General features: G+C 42.6%; 1 protein-coding gene across 1 annotated transcript; it reads left to right on the forward strand.

Moving 5' to 3' along the window:
• The first annotated feature begins 1,469 nt into the window (after nucleotides 1–1,469).
• Nucleotides 1,470–17,463, forward strand: CREG2 (cellular repressor of E1A stimulated genes 2). The gene is made up of 4 exons (XM_026048330.1): nucleotides 1,470–1,901; nucleotides 3,592–3,761; nucleotides 14,096–14,209; nucleotides 15,164–17,463. Exons 1-4 carry the CDS (start codon nucleotides 1,470–1,472, stop codon nucleotides 15,309–15,311), a joined length of 864 nt encoding a protein of 287 aa, XP_025904115.1. The 3' UTR covers nucleotides 15,312–17,463.
• Nucleotides 17,464–17,690: the final 227 nt, after the last annotated feature.

Here is a 17,690-nt window from a genome sequence, read left to right on the forward strand (position 1 = left end):
ATGGACCCTGCACCAGCCTTGCTTTGTGTCTACCTTAAAATTGCTGTTTATTGTATATAGAGTTTAGCAGAAATCCCTAAGTCTTGAAAAATCTCTGCACAGCTTCCCATTGCTGTCGCGTACAGAGTCGATAGCTCAGATGTAATTGTATTAACTGAAATAAAATAGGTTGTATATAGTGTTATTGATTTCTTTATAGTATGTCAGAAATGCAGGTTGTTTAAACTTGCTGTATAAGCACAGTAGGAGCAAAAGACGGTAGAATAAATTTATATGAAATATTAAATAAGRAAATTTGTAGCACACATGCTTGGGTTTGCATTAGGAAAACAACTAATTGTCCAGTGAGAGACACAAGGGAATTGGCTCTRTAAAATATGCTTGAAGGGAATGTAGGCCTGCTTCATTATTTTAACACTGGTGTCTCCAGGGCTAGGAACAAAAACAATGCAGGGGTAGAGGGAACTTATCTACCTTTTATTTATTCTGGTTTTGGAAATCTACATGTGTTTTCTGCTTCTGTGTACATTCATTTTTCTCAGCCCGGGTGCTGAAGGAATCAATATTCAAAATTGCCATGTGGAGGCAGGACCAGACGCTGAAAAAAAGGAAAAGTGTCTTCGGTTGCACTGATAAGAGTTTCGTGGACAAATTGTTCTGGGGAAAGTATCTTCCAGTCCAAAAGAAAAGAAAAAGGGGGGGAGAGGGGCCTTACAGCCTGTTAGGCCTGTTTACAGCATTTCTTCAGGTTACTGCAATGAAGATAAAATGCCAAACGGTGGGTTTAGGAAATCAGAAGCTAAAAACACTCAATATCTCAGTTTTTTTTTTTTAATAAAAGTTTCTATTCTAGATTAAATAGGTAGCATGTTCTCTTGAGACAATTTAGCACAAATGGGAAGCGCAGACCAAGTTAATGGGCCATTCTTCACACTCTGAAATGTCAGCGTACAGTCTGCTAAACGTGTCTGCAAACCTGGGTCTCCTGAGAATGGGTCTCCAGAGAAATCTATKCCCCCCTGCCTAACGCTGAGCCAGATAACGCTGATCCTTAAATAATTTCTATGAATACAATGAAAGCTTGAGCTTGTGTTATTTGAACTGTATGTTCGCACTGAAGGGGTCTACTGCCAGGAGCAGAAAAAGAGCCACGATATACAAAAATACGACACAAAAATTCAAAATACAAAAATTGGGTAGCTCCATTTACTTCAGCTCCAATCCGCATTTAAGCCTTCGCGCAGGCAAGCGCTTACCTAGCGGCCGCGCTCCAGCAGCAGCTCCGTCCGCGAGGCGGGACCTGCCGAGGGGCGTCGCGCAGCGGCTCTGCGGGCGCAGCGCGGCGGCGGCTCCGGCTCCGGCTCCATCTCCGCCGGCGGGGCGCGGGGCAGCGGCGCGGCCGCCTCTCGGCGCGGCCGCGGGAGGGAGCTGCGCGCCGGGCGCGGCGGTCGGCGCCGCTGCGGCAGAACATGTCGGCGGCGGCGGCGGCGTGCTGGCTGGCGGCCGTGCTGTGGGGCGGCGCGGCGCTGCCGCCGGCGCGCGGCTACGTGGTGCTCAGCTCCGTGTCCTGGCCGCTGCCCGAGGGCGACGGGCCGGCGGGCGACGAGCTGCACAGCGCCTCCACCGAGGAGGCGCTGCCCGCGCTGCTGGAGGAGGCGGGCAGCCTCTGGAAGCAGAGCTACCCGGCCTCGGCGTACCGCGAGCACGCGGAGCTGGGCGCGGGGCCGGCGGCGCGGCGGGCGGCGCGGGCCGCCTCGCCCTCGCGCATGTTCTCCTACCGGCGGGAGAGCGCCGCGCCGCCGCCGCCTCCCGGGCCCGAGCGCGCCGCCGCCGCCCGCGCCCGCCGCCTCGCCCGCCACAGCACCTGGGGCTTCGTGGCCACGCAGGCGGCGCAAGGCAAGGTACCGAGCGGCGCGGTGACAGCGGCCCATGGGGCGTCAACGGACGCGCCTGAGGGGCGACCAGCGGCCGGCGCGTTAGGGACGGTTAACGGCCGCCACCAACGGCCGGCGCGTTAGGGGCAGTTAACGGCCGCGCGTTAGGGGCGGTTAACGGCCGCGCGCCGGCAGCCACCAACGGCCGGCGCGTTAGGGGCAGTTAACGGCCGCGCGTTAGGGGCGGTTAACGGCCGCGCGCGGGCAGCCACCAACGGCCGGCGCCTTAGGGGCAGTTAACGGCCGTGCGTGAGGGGCGGTTAACGGCCGCGCGCGGGCAGCCACCAACGGCCGCTCCTGGGGGGGCAGTTAACGGGCGCTGTGCGAGACCCCCATGATCCTGACTGTATGATTTCACCAGAAAGCCGTGGTTCAATTACATCCTTAACAGGCTCCGCAGCGAGCTCGCGGTTACCGGTCACTAATTACAACACGTAATTAGTGCAGGCAAATCCGATTCCGGCTAAAATTTGGAATTGATGAGTGGCATGGCGCTACCCTGATGAGTTAGACTGCCAGTTCTCTCCAAACATCTGCTGTGAAGTTAACCGTGCATGAAAGATTGGGGATATTTAAGCAATTGAAACATGTAGCACAGAATTACTGACAGCTATTACTTTTTTTTACGTTGTAAATTTTAGTAATATGCAAATATTTTTAGTTTCTGAGTCATGCAGCTTCTTTAAAACATCCCTGCTGACAAGGACTAGAAACATTAAAATTTTAATCATGTATAAATATTAGAAAGCATGCAGTCCAGGTAGTAACATCGCCCATTTTTCTTTTATTAACGGCTTGTACTTAATTTGATTTTGATATAAAGCATTTATCAGTAATACTGAATTAATCTATTGACTGATAATTCTACTATTTATCATCTAATTGCCTATGAGAAAAGAAATATCTGAAGACATGGAAAAATAGTGATTCATTAAGTATCTGCCCCTGTGATTGGTAACGGCATGAAAAGCATGGTAACAGTATAAATTGTTGAAGAGAATACTAATGTGTGTCATTATTAGATAAAGATATTTTTGCATGTGTAACCTCCATCGTGTGAATGTACGTCAGTGACTGGGAGCAACTGTGRAAAACTTGTCCCCTCAGCTCCTAAATGGAAGCAGCTCTGCTGCTGGCTAGTTTGGCTTTTGGTTTGACTTTAAGTACAGTTCTAGCTAAAAAGACTTTGCCTCTAATTTGGCAGGCTGATCCAACCATATTCCAAATCAAGGTTAAAAGGGGAGCCAAACTTAGACTAAAAAGCAGATTGAATGAAGTATAAATTAGAATCTGTATCCTTGTGGGTTTGAGGAAATGTATCAGCACTGTTTGGGGGGTAAACATTTCTTAATGCTGAAAACACTGATTTTAGTGCACTTAAACATTTTTAATTTGTTAGCTCCTTCAAGTGCAGCGGAAGAGAAAATCTCTATAACATCAGACATGACTGGAAAAAAAAAGAGATAGAGGAGATTTTTACAGAAGTGTGACAGCAAGATCTGATTTAGAAGATAGTCTGTCTAGTGGTGACAACAGAAAGTGTGAGATAGAACAAATGGATTTTGTTGTCATTTCTGCTAAAGACTTGAGGAGGTCCCCAATGCTCTAAACTGCCTGTTTGCAAAGTCATAAGGCACTGCTTATTTGTATTTTGCAGGTCCAAGGAATGCCCTATGGGAACTGTCTACTTGTCAGCGATGGTCCCATCCATAACAGCACTGGAATCCCTTTCTTTTATGTGACACCAAAGGATAAGACTGTGGCAGACCTGCTGAAGAATCCCGTGGCTTCTCTGACCCTGCCAGAGGTGGACGGCAATTTCTGCAGGTAACTGAATTCCGTCTGTGTAATAACTGCCTTTGGCAGGAAAAAAACCACAATCCTGAGGATAAATCCATGATAGCTTTATGTTGCACCCCAACCTTCAATGTTCCACTTCTGCTCTTGCTTCTCACCATCAGCTATAACCCCTTCTTTAGGTTTATTTTGCAGCAAATTGCTACAGTATTTCTTGAAAAGCAGGAGTTTTATTTAAGTGTTCTGTAGCATCAAGAATTGTGGTGATTTTCAAATTGCCTGTTAGCAAAGTTTCTACATAAAATGCCTTTTTTGAACCTTGTGGGCTACTCAGGTCACCACAAAGTAGTCACCCTTTTGGCTGCTCAACAGCTCTTGAGGCTTGTTGTTTTTATTGACTGGTTTTCTGTGAACTGTGATGAAATCCCAAACACTTAGTTCACAAGTTATACACAGGACCATGCCACACAGCTGAGTTTCCATCTCTTCCAGAGCATACAACTGTGTGTGAAATCATCACAAATTTTGAGCATATCATAAACTTGCCAAATGTTCCTCCACATAACGAAAGCCAAGTTTGAGATTTACTGATCTGAAGCACAGCTGGGCCTGAGATTGTCTCTTCACAGATAGGATTGAGTTCAGTTCTTTCTTCCTACTAGTGTGCATAATTCTGCATCACTGATGGTTTACATATGTGAAATGTATGTATGCATGGAAACTCAGAAATGATACAGTTCTCCCTTTCATACTTGTCTCCTTGAAAAAGACATGTCTRTGCCATATGTTTGTTTACAGTCAAACCATGTGACAAGCTTGGCTGGGTCAGCCTTGTGTGAAGTGTTATTTCCAGAGGCCTCTTTACGTGACGAGGTACGTGGTGACGCTGAGACTGTGTCAGACAGGACAGATCTTCAAAGGAAGATCTGATATTCCACTGATATTCCACTGATATTCCAAAGAAACAGAAACAATGGAAATTTCAGGCTGCCTCGGAAAGAAATGAATTTGGAAGGAAAGCTTTAACTCAATTTGAATCAGTTCTTTCTTAAAAGCCTAACAGAACTGATTCCTGCTTTTTCACTCAGCCAAATAACAAGCTGGATATGTAGACCAAGTGCTTACAAATATATGCTAAGTCCTATGTCCTAGCACTCGCGTAGCTGCCCTATTTTCAGAGGCTCTAGATGTAGAGCAGCTTCCATTGATGATAACTGCTGGTGTTGAGCACTTCTGAAAATTACACTCATTTAGGCACTTAAGCGTGGCCTTTTATCCCTGACTTTAAACATTCACTTTGAGAGTCTTTGCCTTTTATAAKTTAGCAACAGCACAGCCTGATTGACCTGTTTGGGAAATGCTAATTCACCAGAAAATCTATTTGTAATTTATAGAAATATAAAAGTCACATACATCACAACTCTTGAAGAATATTTATTCACTGGCTTCCTAAAAGCAACCATTAATTTCCAAAATTAACTACTACCTTTTGGTTTAATGTCCTAGAAATTACTGTTTGTACTGTAGCCAGGGCAACCCCAATTTTGCCACACAATTCTCTAGTTCTCTCAGCACGGAATTACATGGTAAGAAATGCTCKCTGGATGTTACTAGTAAGCTAAGCTTGAATTTCCATGGCAATTTAGGCTAAACTAGTTAACAATTTCCACATCCTAATTCTCCCTCCCCATGTTTGGTGGGTCACAGGGTCCTCCCCCATCTCTCTTACATCAACTTTCAAGTTTTGTGTGACCCTGAAGAAAAAAGCATAAATCATAAGAAATTTAACTCAATGATGTAAATAAAGTTTTCTGCTGGTTCTGCTTCATTTATTTCTCTGCTCCTGGAGGTGGAGCTGCTTAGCTCAGTAACCAGCAGAAATATCTTTTTTTTTTTTTAAAACAGATTACAGTAGCGTAAGTACAAAGGAGAAGGGAAGGAAGAAGATGTAGGAGAACGGGACATTCCCAGTTCAGCATTTTCCCATAGCCTAAAAACTGAGGTCACTATTGAACTGAATACAAAGACCGACACTCTAGTCAGTCCTTGCATTATTTATTTTGTTGTCACGTTCATTTTGTTTCTCTTGACTTCTGGATTTCCCGTCTGCAGCAGCTGATGGTATTAGCACAAAGAACAAGCAGTACAGAGAATGGAAAATAGGGGCAGTTGTTAGCTGCAGTTTGAGTTTTCGATAGGTAGGAAAATGTGAAAAGGTTTTGTGGCTGTCTTGCAGTCAGGAACCAGGGAAGACGTGAGGACTGGGAGAATTCAATCTTCCCCCTATGACCAAGATCAGAACTTGCCTTTTGAACTGCTCTCTGTCTGATTAAAATTGTGCCATGCAAAGAGCATGTAACAACCTTAGTGCAGTATGTATGTGGTGGCTTAATGTTTGGATAGCACATTATGTACGGGGCAAAATCTTTTAGTCTAAAATACTAGCTATTAGTTATTAGTTCTGCTTGATGTTAAAGCAGCAACTACGGGGTTTCCTTTTCAAAGGAAAATGCCACTTGTAGCTAGTTTTACTGCCATAAATTCTCAGGTCAAAGGCATCGCTCATTGTTTTGATTTCAAAATCAGCTAAATGAATAACACTATAGGTGAGTAAGTTCATGCCCTTGTTTGCCAGCAATGAATTTAGCTCTATGGTTTATTTTCATGTAAAATTTCATTAGAATTTCATTATGTACTTTCTCTGAGGTTTAAGAATTAAAATAAATGTGAAAGCTATTTGATGCTGGTAGTCAGTGCTCCTGGGAGTATTTGGTACTCTGCTGAAAATGCTTCTGACCTGTTCTGTACGAAAGAAACCTCTGGCCTTTACAAAGAAAACATAGCTGACATTTCAATAGTCTTGTGTCTAATGAGTATTGAGTGACTTGTGTGCTTACACACCAGTTTGTTATTAAATTTAGTTAGTAGTTAATTTCTTTTTTGTTTTTTTGTTTCAGAACATACTCAAGTTTCAAACCTTGACAATGTTTTCACTTTTGGAGAAGTGAGGAATAGGGTAGTCTTTGGGGTTTTCCAGTGTATTTAACCAAATGAAAAGAAAATTTGAAAAGCCAAAGCAAATAACAGAAATAATATTTAATAATGAAAGACAGCTATGATGTGTCTTAGCTTAGTGGACAGCAATGGCTGACATTTCAGTGTTGCAGCTATAGTCTGGATTCCTCATCTCTGACCTAGAGATTTCCATTTCCCAAAGGATAACAAGCTGCACTTCTTTCTCTGATGGTCAGCCTAAAGAAAGCAATAGTTAATAACTTAACTGCTAATACTGAATTTTATCAGGAAGCTAATAAATAGATAATAGAGGGGAGAAAAATTAAATGGTTCAAGGCTATAAATAGACAAAGCTGGCAAGTCTATTTCATAGAAAAGCTGAAAAGATTGAGTCCTGTTGGTACAAATTTCACAGGGAACAAGACTGAGCCCTACATGAAAGAATAGAGCCACTATTGTTCTAAATGAATGTCCCAGCACACAAGCTGCTCAGATGATCTCTCTTTCCAAGTAAGCTCCTGGGCCTGCCTTATTACATCTGGGTCTGGAAAACAGGCAATTAATTTTAAACATGAAGTTGTCTCCTTGACATCAGGTTCAGCACCTTTGTGGAGACCAAATGCAGCTTTCATAGAAAAGTAACAGCTCAACGGATGCTGCAAACTGAGAAACACAAGGGAAAAAGAAAGAAAAGCAGCAACTTTGGAGTCAGTCCCCAGGTTTGTTTTCTTTTGCTGTTAATTTGGAGGATGGAGTTTCCGGTTTGCACTGGGACTGCGATATTCTGAGTGATTCACATTTACCTATTGGGGAATTCTTATTCCTGCATCAGGGATAGGAAAGCTGCTTCTTTCAAAGCAGTTTTACTTGCATGTCCCATCACTGCTTCAGGCATCAGGTCAAAGTTGACAGATAAAACTGCCATGGGTCACAGGAACAACCTTTGAGGTACCAGCTGGCTACCCCAAATTTATCTACCTCTGTAATTATGTAGTCACTGTTAATACAAGGATCAATATGATAAATAAATTTAGCATTACACTGCCAAACAAAGAAAAATTACATGTGCAGAAGTGAAATGCATCTGCTGGAGATGAACCTGTGCTTAAGTCCTCCAGACATCCAAACATCTCTCATTTTTAGGAAGTTGAGGCTAACCTCCTAGTTCTGTGGCCCAGACATCTCTCTTGCTCTGTTATTTATACTGACCCTCTTTAGTCAAATGCAAATAATGATGTCAGTGGCCCTTCCTGAAAAATCTGTATTTAAAAAATCAGGAAATACGAAATAAGCAAGTTAAACATGAAACCTACTATCATCATAGCCCAGTGCCTACGATATAGCTCTAAATTACTGTTTTGTTTTACTTTACAAAATCCCTGTCTGGTAGACCAGGATATGTTTCTCTGTCTGCTTTTACTGCAATAATTGATGCTATGATTCTTTTGTCCTGTGAATTGTCTGCTGTTAAACTATATAAAACTTTCCTGGCTTAGACTTAAAAGTTCAGCCAAAGGAATGGGTTCTTACTGTCAGCAAAGACAAACAAACTGACTTCACTTAAATTATATCTATCTGTGTGTGTGTGTGTGTGTATACAATAAAATAGTCTAGGAAGGATTATCTTCTAGGAAGAGTGACGTGATTTAAAACATTAAAATAGGTATGCTCTGAATACAGTCACTTATATGCAAAAAAAATACCCCAGCATTTTCAGAGCATTCATTACTACCAAGCATCACTTCAGATTCAGAAGGGAGGACTGCACTTCTGAAAGCAAAGATGGCTTTTAACCACCTTGGCTGGGTCTCAAACAAGACCGATAAAGAAAGCGATTCCTGTCAAAACTCAAAGCAAGGCAGCGCAGAACTGCCCTGCTCTCTACCCTGCCATACCCATCTGAAGGCCAACAGCAGCTTTTCTGATTATGAAATGGCTTTCAGCAGGGATTTTGTTTGACATTCATGCCATACAGATTAGTAACAGTAATACAGTGTTCCTGCTTYGGAACCTTCATTAGTTAATGATGAGCAAAGGGAACGTATAAGGAGGATAACTTCTGCTTTTCTAAACGTACCATCAAAATCGTATACACGATATGATGATTTTTTCCCGGACATTACACTTCCTCTATTTATTTCTGTACATTTTAGGGAAAAATGATGATGCATCATATATTTTCAAGCTAGCAAAGACCCCTGAGCCTTCACCTCGTGCCCCGTAGTGAGCTAGGCAAGCAGGAGCTCTGCGTGGGTCATCACGCTGCTGACCTTGCATCCCGAGGAGGTGGCGGGGAGCAGCTGTTCCAGCCCGTCCCCACCTCCTGCTCGCGTGGCTCGTGCGGCTGCTGCTGCCCCTGAAGCGGAGATGAGTTTGTGTGTGTGGAGCAAAATCCAGCACTGCCCTCACGATGCCACACGCCAGGCACATGCCCTGCAATAGCAGGAGGGGGAACTGCTCTCCAGAGGAAAATGCTCTTTTGTCTTGGCTCCCCAGTTCCTGAGGGAACATTACTGATCCCTCCCACCTTCTTCCTACTGATTCCTTYTTGGAAACACTTGACTCTCCTTCCCAAATACCCCCTCCTTTGCCTTCACTGCACTGCTGCCTTGCTAGCAGACTGCTGAGAATGGAAACGACACTCTAGAAATCCTCTGGGTCAGAAAGCAGGAAGGAGAGCCTCCATCAAAGCAGGCATATCAACTAGGAAAGAGAATCCTAAATAACAGCATCGTCACCTTGGGTGCCGGAACTGCCCTATCAGCCTGTGCCGTGGTGTCACAGGATCTGGCCGTGGCCAGTTTCCCTTTGAGAATCCACTCAGTAAATATTTTGGTGAGTAGGTGGMACTCTTTGCTCTGGACGCCTTTGAACCATGACCCAGAACGGGCGGAAGCAGCTGACAGTGGAATGGGGAGCGGGTGCTCAGCAGCAACGTGCTTCAGTGCATTGTGTAACTGTTGGGAAACACATATAACTTGCACACAGGCTTCTCCCTGAGCCCAGAGGAGCCGAGACTTCCACCAGTGCCTGCTTCCCCAGGGCAGTTTGGTGCAGCTGAACCCCGCTCGCTCTCTGATCTCATCTACTCAGAATGGGCAACGGGGCAAACACTGCCACGTTTGCTCGCTGTGAGCAGAGCAGCGAGACAAACAATTCTTCCCTGTCCTCACATCAGATGAATAATTAAGATAATTTCTCTTAATGCACTTTTATGCATACTTACAAAGTGCATAAACTGAATGGTCTTCCATTTTAATCTGGCTTCCTTTGGTTTCTTCCACAAGGTGGATATATTTTACATAAGCATAAATAAGGAAATGTGCTCTCTATTGATTTGTCTCCTTCCACAGTTTCCTGCTTTCTATTCCCCCCAAAGTTTCTGTTTTATCATAACCTTCATGAAATCCTTTCGAATGACACCATGGACCTGCTCCTCAGCTCTGATAAATACAGGGCATACAAAAGCCTTATGGCTTCCCAGATCCATAGGCTGGATAATCAGCAATGCTGGCTCTTCCCAGGAACTCTGCTTCTCGCAGTCCCCACTGTCAGTAGTGCACAGATGTTACATAAAACCACTTCTGCGTGTCTCCTTGCTCTTGTGCCAGCAAAGATAAAAGGGCCCCAAGGACTGAGCACTGAGTATGCATTTATTAATACAGAAAGCAAGAAAGAACTGGTGAATGTGTGACTAGGCCTCTGCACGTTTATCCTTCGTATCTATTGTTCACCTTTGGGAGAAAATAGGAGATATATTACTGGCTATGTTCCTTTATTCCTAAGAAACAAAGCCTGAACTTACACCATTAAACGAGTAACACCACTGAAAATTCACAACAGAGCCAGAGGTGGGAGCTGTGATTTCCATGATTTTTAATGGTTTGGAAAGTATAAAAATAATTACAAGTTATTAGAGAAATGCTTTGCCAAAAGTGATGAAGAGCCAGATGTCCTTCAGAACACGAACAAATCATTTGATAAAGAAAAAAGTAATGAACAAATCATTTGATAAAGAAAAAAGTAGTGTCAGTGTAAGACTAGAGTACAAGGTTGATAGTCTGAAATGGAAAATTCTGAAATTATAAGAGGCAGCACTCAAAGCAAAGCAAGTAATAACCTGGCATACTAAATTCAAATGTATCATTGTCCTTATTCAGCTCTTCCAAAAACTTTGTCAAATGTAATCACAACAAATGATGTGTTTGCCTTGTTTCCCTGAGAGGCAAACTTCGAGCCCTCCAGAATATTATTCCAATGCGCAACATTCAGTTTAAATAACTCTTACTAGGAATGCTTGTGTTTTACTTTTGTGTGTCAGTCAATGCAAAGTCTGGAGGAATGAGCATAGGGCAAGCTGAGAATAAAAGAAGTCAGGAAAAAACAGAGATGAAAACATTTCAGATAAAGGTGTACAGTATTTGGGTTCTGTTGTCAGCTAAATGTGCAGAGAGCWGCTTTTCCTGTAAATCAGTGAAAAGTCAAAGTCTTACCTGGCACTCCCAGCCCTAGGCAAAGGTCAAAAACTTCTCAGTGATTTCAGTAAGAAAGGTGGGATTAATGATTCCTGCTGCCTAACGAAAGCAACATCATGTCTGGTGCCTGCTCCAAACCTGGAAGAGTGTGCACTTTTAGAATAAATGATTACAGAGAAACGTTAAATAACTGGCAAATTTGCAATTTGAGAAGGTATCAAACCAAAGTCTCTCAGTGTTCATCATTACACCCACATTTGTTATCTTGATCCATTCTGTGTGCTATAAACATCCCTCACTAACAATTCTTTTATAACTCCTATCTGAAAATAGTTAACATCTAACCTGGGAACTGTACCGAACAAAAGTGCTTGCAGCTATTCCCATTTTTTGCAATTGTTCTGTTGTTTCTCAATACTGTTAGGCTCCATTACAAAGGATGCTTAATAGTTTAAATTAAATTTCTAGAGTGAAATTTTGTTTGTGAGAGATGCCTTTCACTTATTTTTAAGAATTACCAAGTTAGATATATATATATATATATATATATATGTATGAGTTGTGTTACTACGGAACAAAGATTAAGTACAAAATGTAACAGTAGATCTACTCAGCTCTGGTGAGGCCTCACCTGGAGTATTGGGTGCAGTTCTGGGCTCCCCAGTATACAAGGGACGTGGAGCTTCTCGAGAGGGTCCAACAGAGAGCAACTAAGATGATTAAGGGACTGGGACATCTCTCGTACGAGGAGAGGCTGAGTGAGCTGGGCCTGTTTTCTCTGGAGAAGAGAAGACTGAGAGGGGATCTGATTAATGTGTATAAGTTCAGGAAGGGAGAATGCAGGGAGGAAGGGCACAGGCTGTTTTCACTGGTGGCCAGCGATAGGACGAGGGGTAATGGCCACAAGCTGGAGCACAGGAAGTTCCGTCTCCAGGTGAGGAGGAACTTATGTTAGGGTGGACATAACATAAGTTCCTAACTTATGTTAGGAACTGTTAGGTTGACAGAGCAGTGGAACAGGCTGCCCAGGGGGGTTGTGGAGTCTCCTTCTCTGGAGGTCTTCAAAACCCGCCTGGATGCCGCCCTGTGCCACATGCTCTAGGTGTGCCTGCTTGAGCAGGAAGGTTGGACTAGATGATCTGTAGAGGTCCCTTCCAACCTTGAATATTCTGTGATTCTGTGATCAGGAAGTCCCTTCAGAAGGTCTTCATGACTTTTCTTTACAGGGCCAATAGTGTCCAGGAGGGTGAATTTACACTGCCCCAGATGCTGGACATTCCAGCCCTGATCTCCCATTCTGGAAGTGGRCTTTGTTCCTCTTCCTTATCCCTTTCTTTAGCTGTGTGCCCTGTATTCATCCGCCTTGCAGGTGGGCTGATTACCCTTTAAAGTGCTTTCYAGCAAGACAGCCTATCCCTATGCCAGCCTATTCCACCTCTTAGATCAGTTYATGTAGAGAGTCTACAGTGGGCCAAGGTGCCTAAAAAGACAAGTTCGTACTCTGAATATACGTGGATAGAATTAAATCCAGAGCTGGGACATGGAATGCAGATTTGCAGGTATTTAGACCACTACATATTAGTTCATGTTTCAAAAATGTACTGGAAAAATAATCTGGAGCATTATTTATTAATATGATGAGAAAGCTTATGATGGATCCTTGGCTGCTGTCCTTCTTTCCATGCAGAAATTGAGGTAGAGGAAAAAGTAGGAGTGGAGTTTGCCCAGACATCAAGCTGAACAGTTTCAGAGAACTGCTGCTCCAAACCGATGGGGATGCTCAGAAAATGTGAGTGCAAATGGCTCTTTTGAGGCAGGCTGCAAACTGTGCCAAGTGCTGATCGGCCATAGATGAGTATCAGCCCGTTGCATTTTCTGGCATATATCTGCTCGTGCTCCTATGTATAAAAGCAGGCTCTTTATCCAGTAAGTTACACAAGCCCTTATAGCCATCTGCGGGGAATCTGCAGGTGTTAAACTAGCTGCAGGAGAGTGCCCATGTGTTTCCCGCACGCCACAGACGTGCACYGAGAATTACAAGGGAAAAAAGGCACTGCGGATTGCACATACAGTGAAGGCTAAAGGGTTAAAACTAAGATCTTTAAATAAAATTGCACACAGGTTAGATTTAATTTGCTGTGCTTTGGTGCTTCAGACTAAAGCAGAGAGAACAAGAAACACAATCTTCGTTTCCCAATGTGATTCCTGGAGCTTCTGTTCTTATGTGGGACACAGTGCTGTGGGAGGCGTGGAGGCGGCTCAGGCTTTTGTGGTGATTCCCTGYGACTCTTTTTTTGCTCTTGATCAAGTTATGTGTAATGAATGTCACTCAGCAGCTGCCCCATATATTTACGGGAGTTATTTAAACACTATTATACGGAAAGATCAAAAAATWAGCTAATACCTTTCCATTGCTGGCTTGAAGGATGGAGATATTTCAAGGGTCTCTCAAAAATGATTTCATGCATCTCTTCTGTTTGCAGAAAGAGTCTAATACAAAGCAATCAGCAAGTAAACAGGGACTGAGTCTGGCACTAGGAAAAGACCTTGTATTTTATACCCACAAATGTACATGTGCACACTTATTTTTTAGGTTTAGGTCCAAACTTACCATTTCACTAACRCTCTTCAGAAACCTGACTACAGTTTTAAAGAAGATAAATGAAAATCAAACCTCTACTATAGACATCTTCTTTAGGTGAGTATTCCTTCTGTAGTCCCACCGAATGCTGTTGTTGACCATAGAAAAAACTGAAAGTGTGACAAAATATTGCAGCTACATAGGTATGAGAATCAGTTCACATTCGTATTTCTCAAAAACTCATGGCAATAAAATGCAAGTTATGATAAACAAGCGTTTTTCTCTGTGCACAGAAAAAATGTAGTTGATCCCGAGGATCCGAGGTGCACCAGGCTGACTCTCACAGGACAGATGGTCACCGTGGCTCCGGAGGAAGTGGAGTTTGCCAAGCAAGCAATGTTTTCTCGGTATGTATGTAATATGGGGGTAGTATAATACAACCTGCTGTTTTGAAACAATTATAGAGACATAGTTATTTAGTACTGAAAATGTGAATGAAGTAATGAATCTGGCCTTTATTTGGCAGCCACAAGGACAGTTTGACTCCCGTGTTTCCTACAATGACATGCAGAGCTTTAGAGTGTCCTTTTAACTTTTTGGGGTAATGATATGTGTAAATACAATTAGTAAAATATTAGATTCCARTTGTGCATGTCATTTATAATCTGTGGATTAGGCAAGCACTTCCCATGGCTTTGAGGAGAGATTCCCAATTACAAGGCTTATTTGTTTGATGTGACACCAAATTTCTCCCCCACTTTAGGACCAGCTAGGACTTATAAGACGGGGCCTATTAAGACACAGTGAAGACTTTTGCTGCTCTCTGGCTCACACCTTTCTGTGCAATGGAGCCTCACTGTTGTCCTCTGTAACGGCCTCTGAGCCTAACGGTCTATGTCAAGTACAACAAGGTCATGGGCCATCTGCTTCTTCCCATCTTCTGGAAGCTCCTTGCAGGCTGAAAAAGAACAATTTGTCCCGTGAGCTGCAGTTCTTCACACTTGCAAAGGAGCTACACTGGAGAATACATGAGCACACTTAGAATCTTGCTCTTACTGGTTTTTACTTACTTATAGACCAAACAACATGAGCCTTTGGTGGCTGCATGTGACCCATCTAAAAGGGACTAGGGTGGTGGTCTTCAGCTGCCTTAGTTGTATTTCTTGCCATATTAAGGTTTGGAGCGTTATAAACTATTACAAAAAAAAAAAAAAAAAAAAAAAAAAGATGGGTGGTGGTGGTGATGGTCACATCTCAGGTTTCAGTCTGGCTGAGCACACTAGGCTGTAGGAAAACAGTGGACTATGCAAATGCTTTGCCATAGCTTTGCCTTGCCTCTTATTTCTTTTTGGTCTTTCCAGGCACCCAGTGATAAGAAAGTGGCCTCGTAACTATGAGTGGTTCTTCTTGAAAATGAACATTGAGCACATTTGGCTTCAAAACTGGTATGGAGAAGTTTCTACCATTACAGTGGAAGAGTATTTAAAAGCAATTCCAAGTAAAGCATGATTGAATAGGCTTTGAAACACAGGTCTTCGGAGTTTCCAAACACTTTCATGCTGGATGTTTGCTTTACAGTGATTTTTTTTGGAAAGTATTCAAACTATCTCTGTCTTACATGGGACAGTGTGAAAATAAACCAGTGTAGACTTCGAAATTACGAAGAAGAGGTGAATAGTAACCCTAACCTGCAAATACAAATATGTCATGTTCAAGCATCTTGAACATCACTTAAAAATGTTTTGTGTCTGTTTGTTTTGACTTTTATTGCTGCACACCCACATGGAAATTGTAGCATGTGCTAAATATAATGTTCTGATTTACAGAAAAGTGAATTGCCTATTCAAAACATTCTGTATATTGTGGAAATATTATTGATGCTTGCTCTCTTGTGTTTTGTAGGCATTCTAAGCTAATTCCAATAGCTACCAGTTCAGATATCTAAGTTAAAATATTTTAATAAAGGTGTCCTTATTTCCTACATGTACTTTTCCCTAACCATCTAATTGGATATTTAATTAGAGAATTGAATAGAGAGGCTGGTGGTACAATAACCACTTCCCATCACAGCCTTAGTAGAAAAATCTGCAAGCCRCCCGACCGGCACGACTCTGGTACAGCCTGTCTCCTGCTGACGCAAAGCTGGTTAAACTGGTAAGGTCCAAACAACAAAGCAGCCCCACAAGGATTATCCCAATACAAGCACAAACATTACTGGAATAAACAAATAAATAAATGCGCTCAACTAGCCTACTGTAGATTATGAGACAGGAAAGGTAGTTTTCACAGTCTACAGTCCCAAGTTTTTTACTTCCTATCTTCAGCTACTGTTTTGTTTTTAACTAATATATTTTATTTTTAACTCAACTTTAACTTTGTGCAATTGACTTTTGYAAAGCATCACTAACTCATTTTAAAGGGTGCAGCTAGTCTCTTAAATCTGTTTTCTCACTAAGTTTAAAGAGATCCTCCTGATTTTTTTTTATAAAGAAGCCTAGATAGTTCAGTCCATCTAAAACTCGCTTTCTTAGTGCAGACAGTGCAAATTTCATTGCTACCCATTATGTACTAGCACTTTTCACTATAATATTAAGATACTTCAGAGGTCTTTTATTAGTCTTTGACTCTTTCTCTAAGCATTAAAATTATTCTGTAGCTTCTCAGGGTATCCCAGTTAAAAAAGAGCCCACGGCTTAACTGGATAATTCATTGTCCAGTCTGCAAATTAKACAATTGTCCTCCCTCTAGAATTCAAAACAGGGCAAATCTAGATGGGTTTTGAGTGCCCAGCAGAAATGCACAAGTCTTCCCGCATCACTGGGAGGAGAGGGGAGCTCTTGCGAGCACCCTCTGCCRGGACAACAGGCTGCTTTAGCTATCAGGGGTCACTTAGACCTCGGGCTCCTGGCATTGCTACTGGTAATACTCCAGGACTCTCTAAGAACTGCAATATAACTGGTGGTGGAGAAGTGTTGGCTTGGACACTTGCTAAGCATGTTTTGTCTTGTCTGACTTCCAGTGAGCCTGCTAACAGCGCTGATCTTCTGTAGAGGTAACCACAAAAAMCAGGAAGTGTCGGGCCTGAATGTGGTTCCTTTTTTTCTTGTCAGCATTTTCCCATATGAGTATGGCCCCAAAATTGTAGTACAACAAAACAACCTACAACAAAGTACAACAACAAGTGACAGAGCCTATGTMACTTTATAGAATACTAGTAAGTGAAATCCTCTTGGATTCTTATTATTTTACAATGGAGATGTTTGTCCACTGTGGATTTGATTCTGTCTCCATTAATATTAATGGGACTTTTGCAGTAGGTAGAATACTAGACCCAATAAAAGAATCTCCACAGGTCTGAAGTACAAATTTATGTGCAATTTCAATCACATGTTGTCCTAGTTCACTATTATTTGCAGAAAAACCTGAAATGTTCATATTCTTCTTCTCTCACACACATAAACCTGCTTAATGTTTAAACAAGCTGAAGAAGGGAATAAAATTTTTAGAAATGTTCTTTTTGCTAAACTGTCATTTTAACTCACATATCTGGATAGCCTGGAAACAATGATAGGGCCCTACCAGGTAGTATCCATTACTTATTAACAGTCTGGCCTTAAAGTAGTAAGGGTCAGTATTAACAATAGTTAGTAGAGCTTTAACCATTTAAGAARTTGAGGTGCACTAAGAAAGGTCCTGAATTTGTAATACACTGTTTGCTGCCTGTTCTCTGCCTGAGTGGTTAGATTAATTGGAGATTAATTTCTGTATTATAAACAAGCTCTTGCTTTACGGACGAGCCTCTGAGACTCCTGACAGAACCTCAGAACATGAGACAGCAGGGGCGKGGAAAGCGACAGGGGGGGCTTTGTAAAAAAATGTTAAAATACC

The sequence above is a fragment of the Nothoprocta perdicaria genome, unplaced genomic scaffold, assembly GCF_003342845.1.
Source record: "Nothoprocta perdicaria isolate Ctin4 unplaced genomic scaffold, notPer1 scaffold_532, whole genome shotgun sequence".
In the NCBI taxonomy this organism is placed as follows: domain Eukaryota; kingdom Metazoa; phylum Chordata; class Aves; order Tinamiformes; family Tinamidae; genus Nothoprocta; species Nothoprocta perdicaria.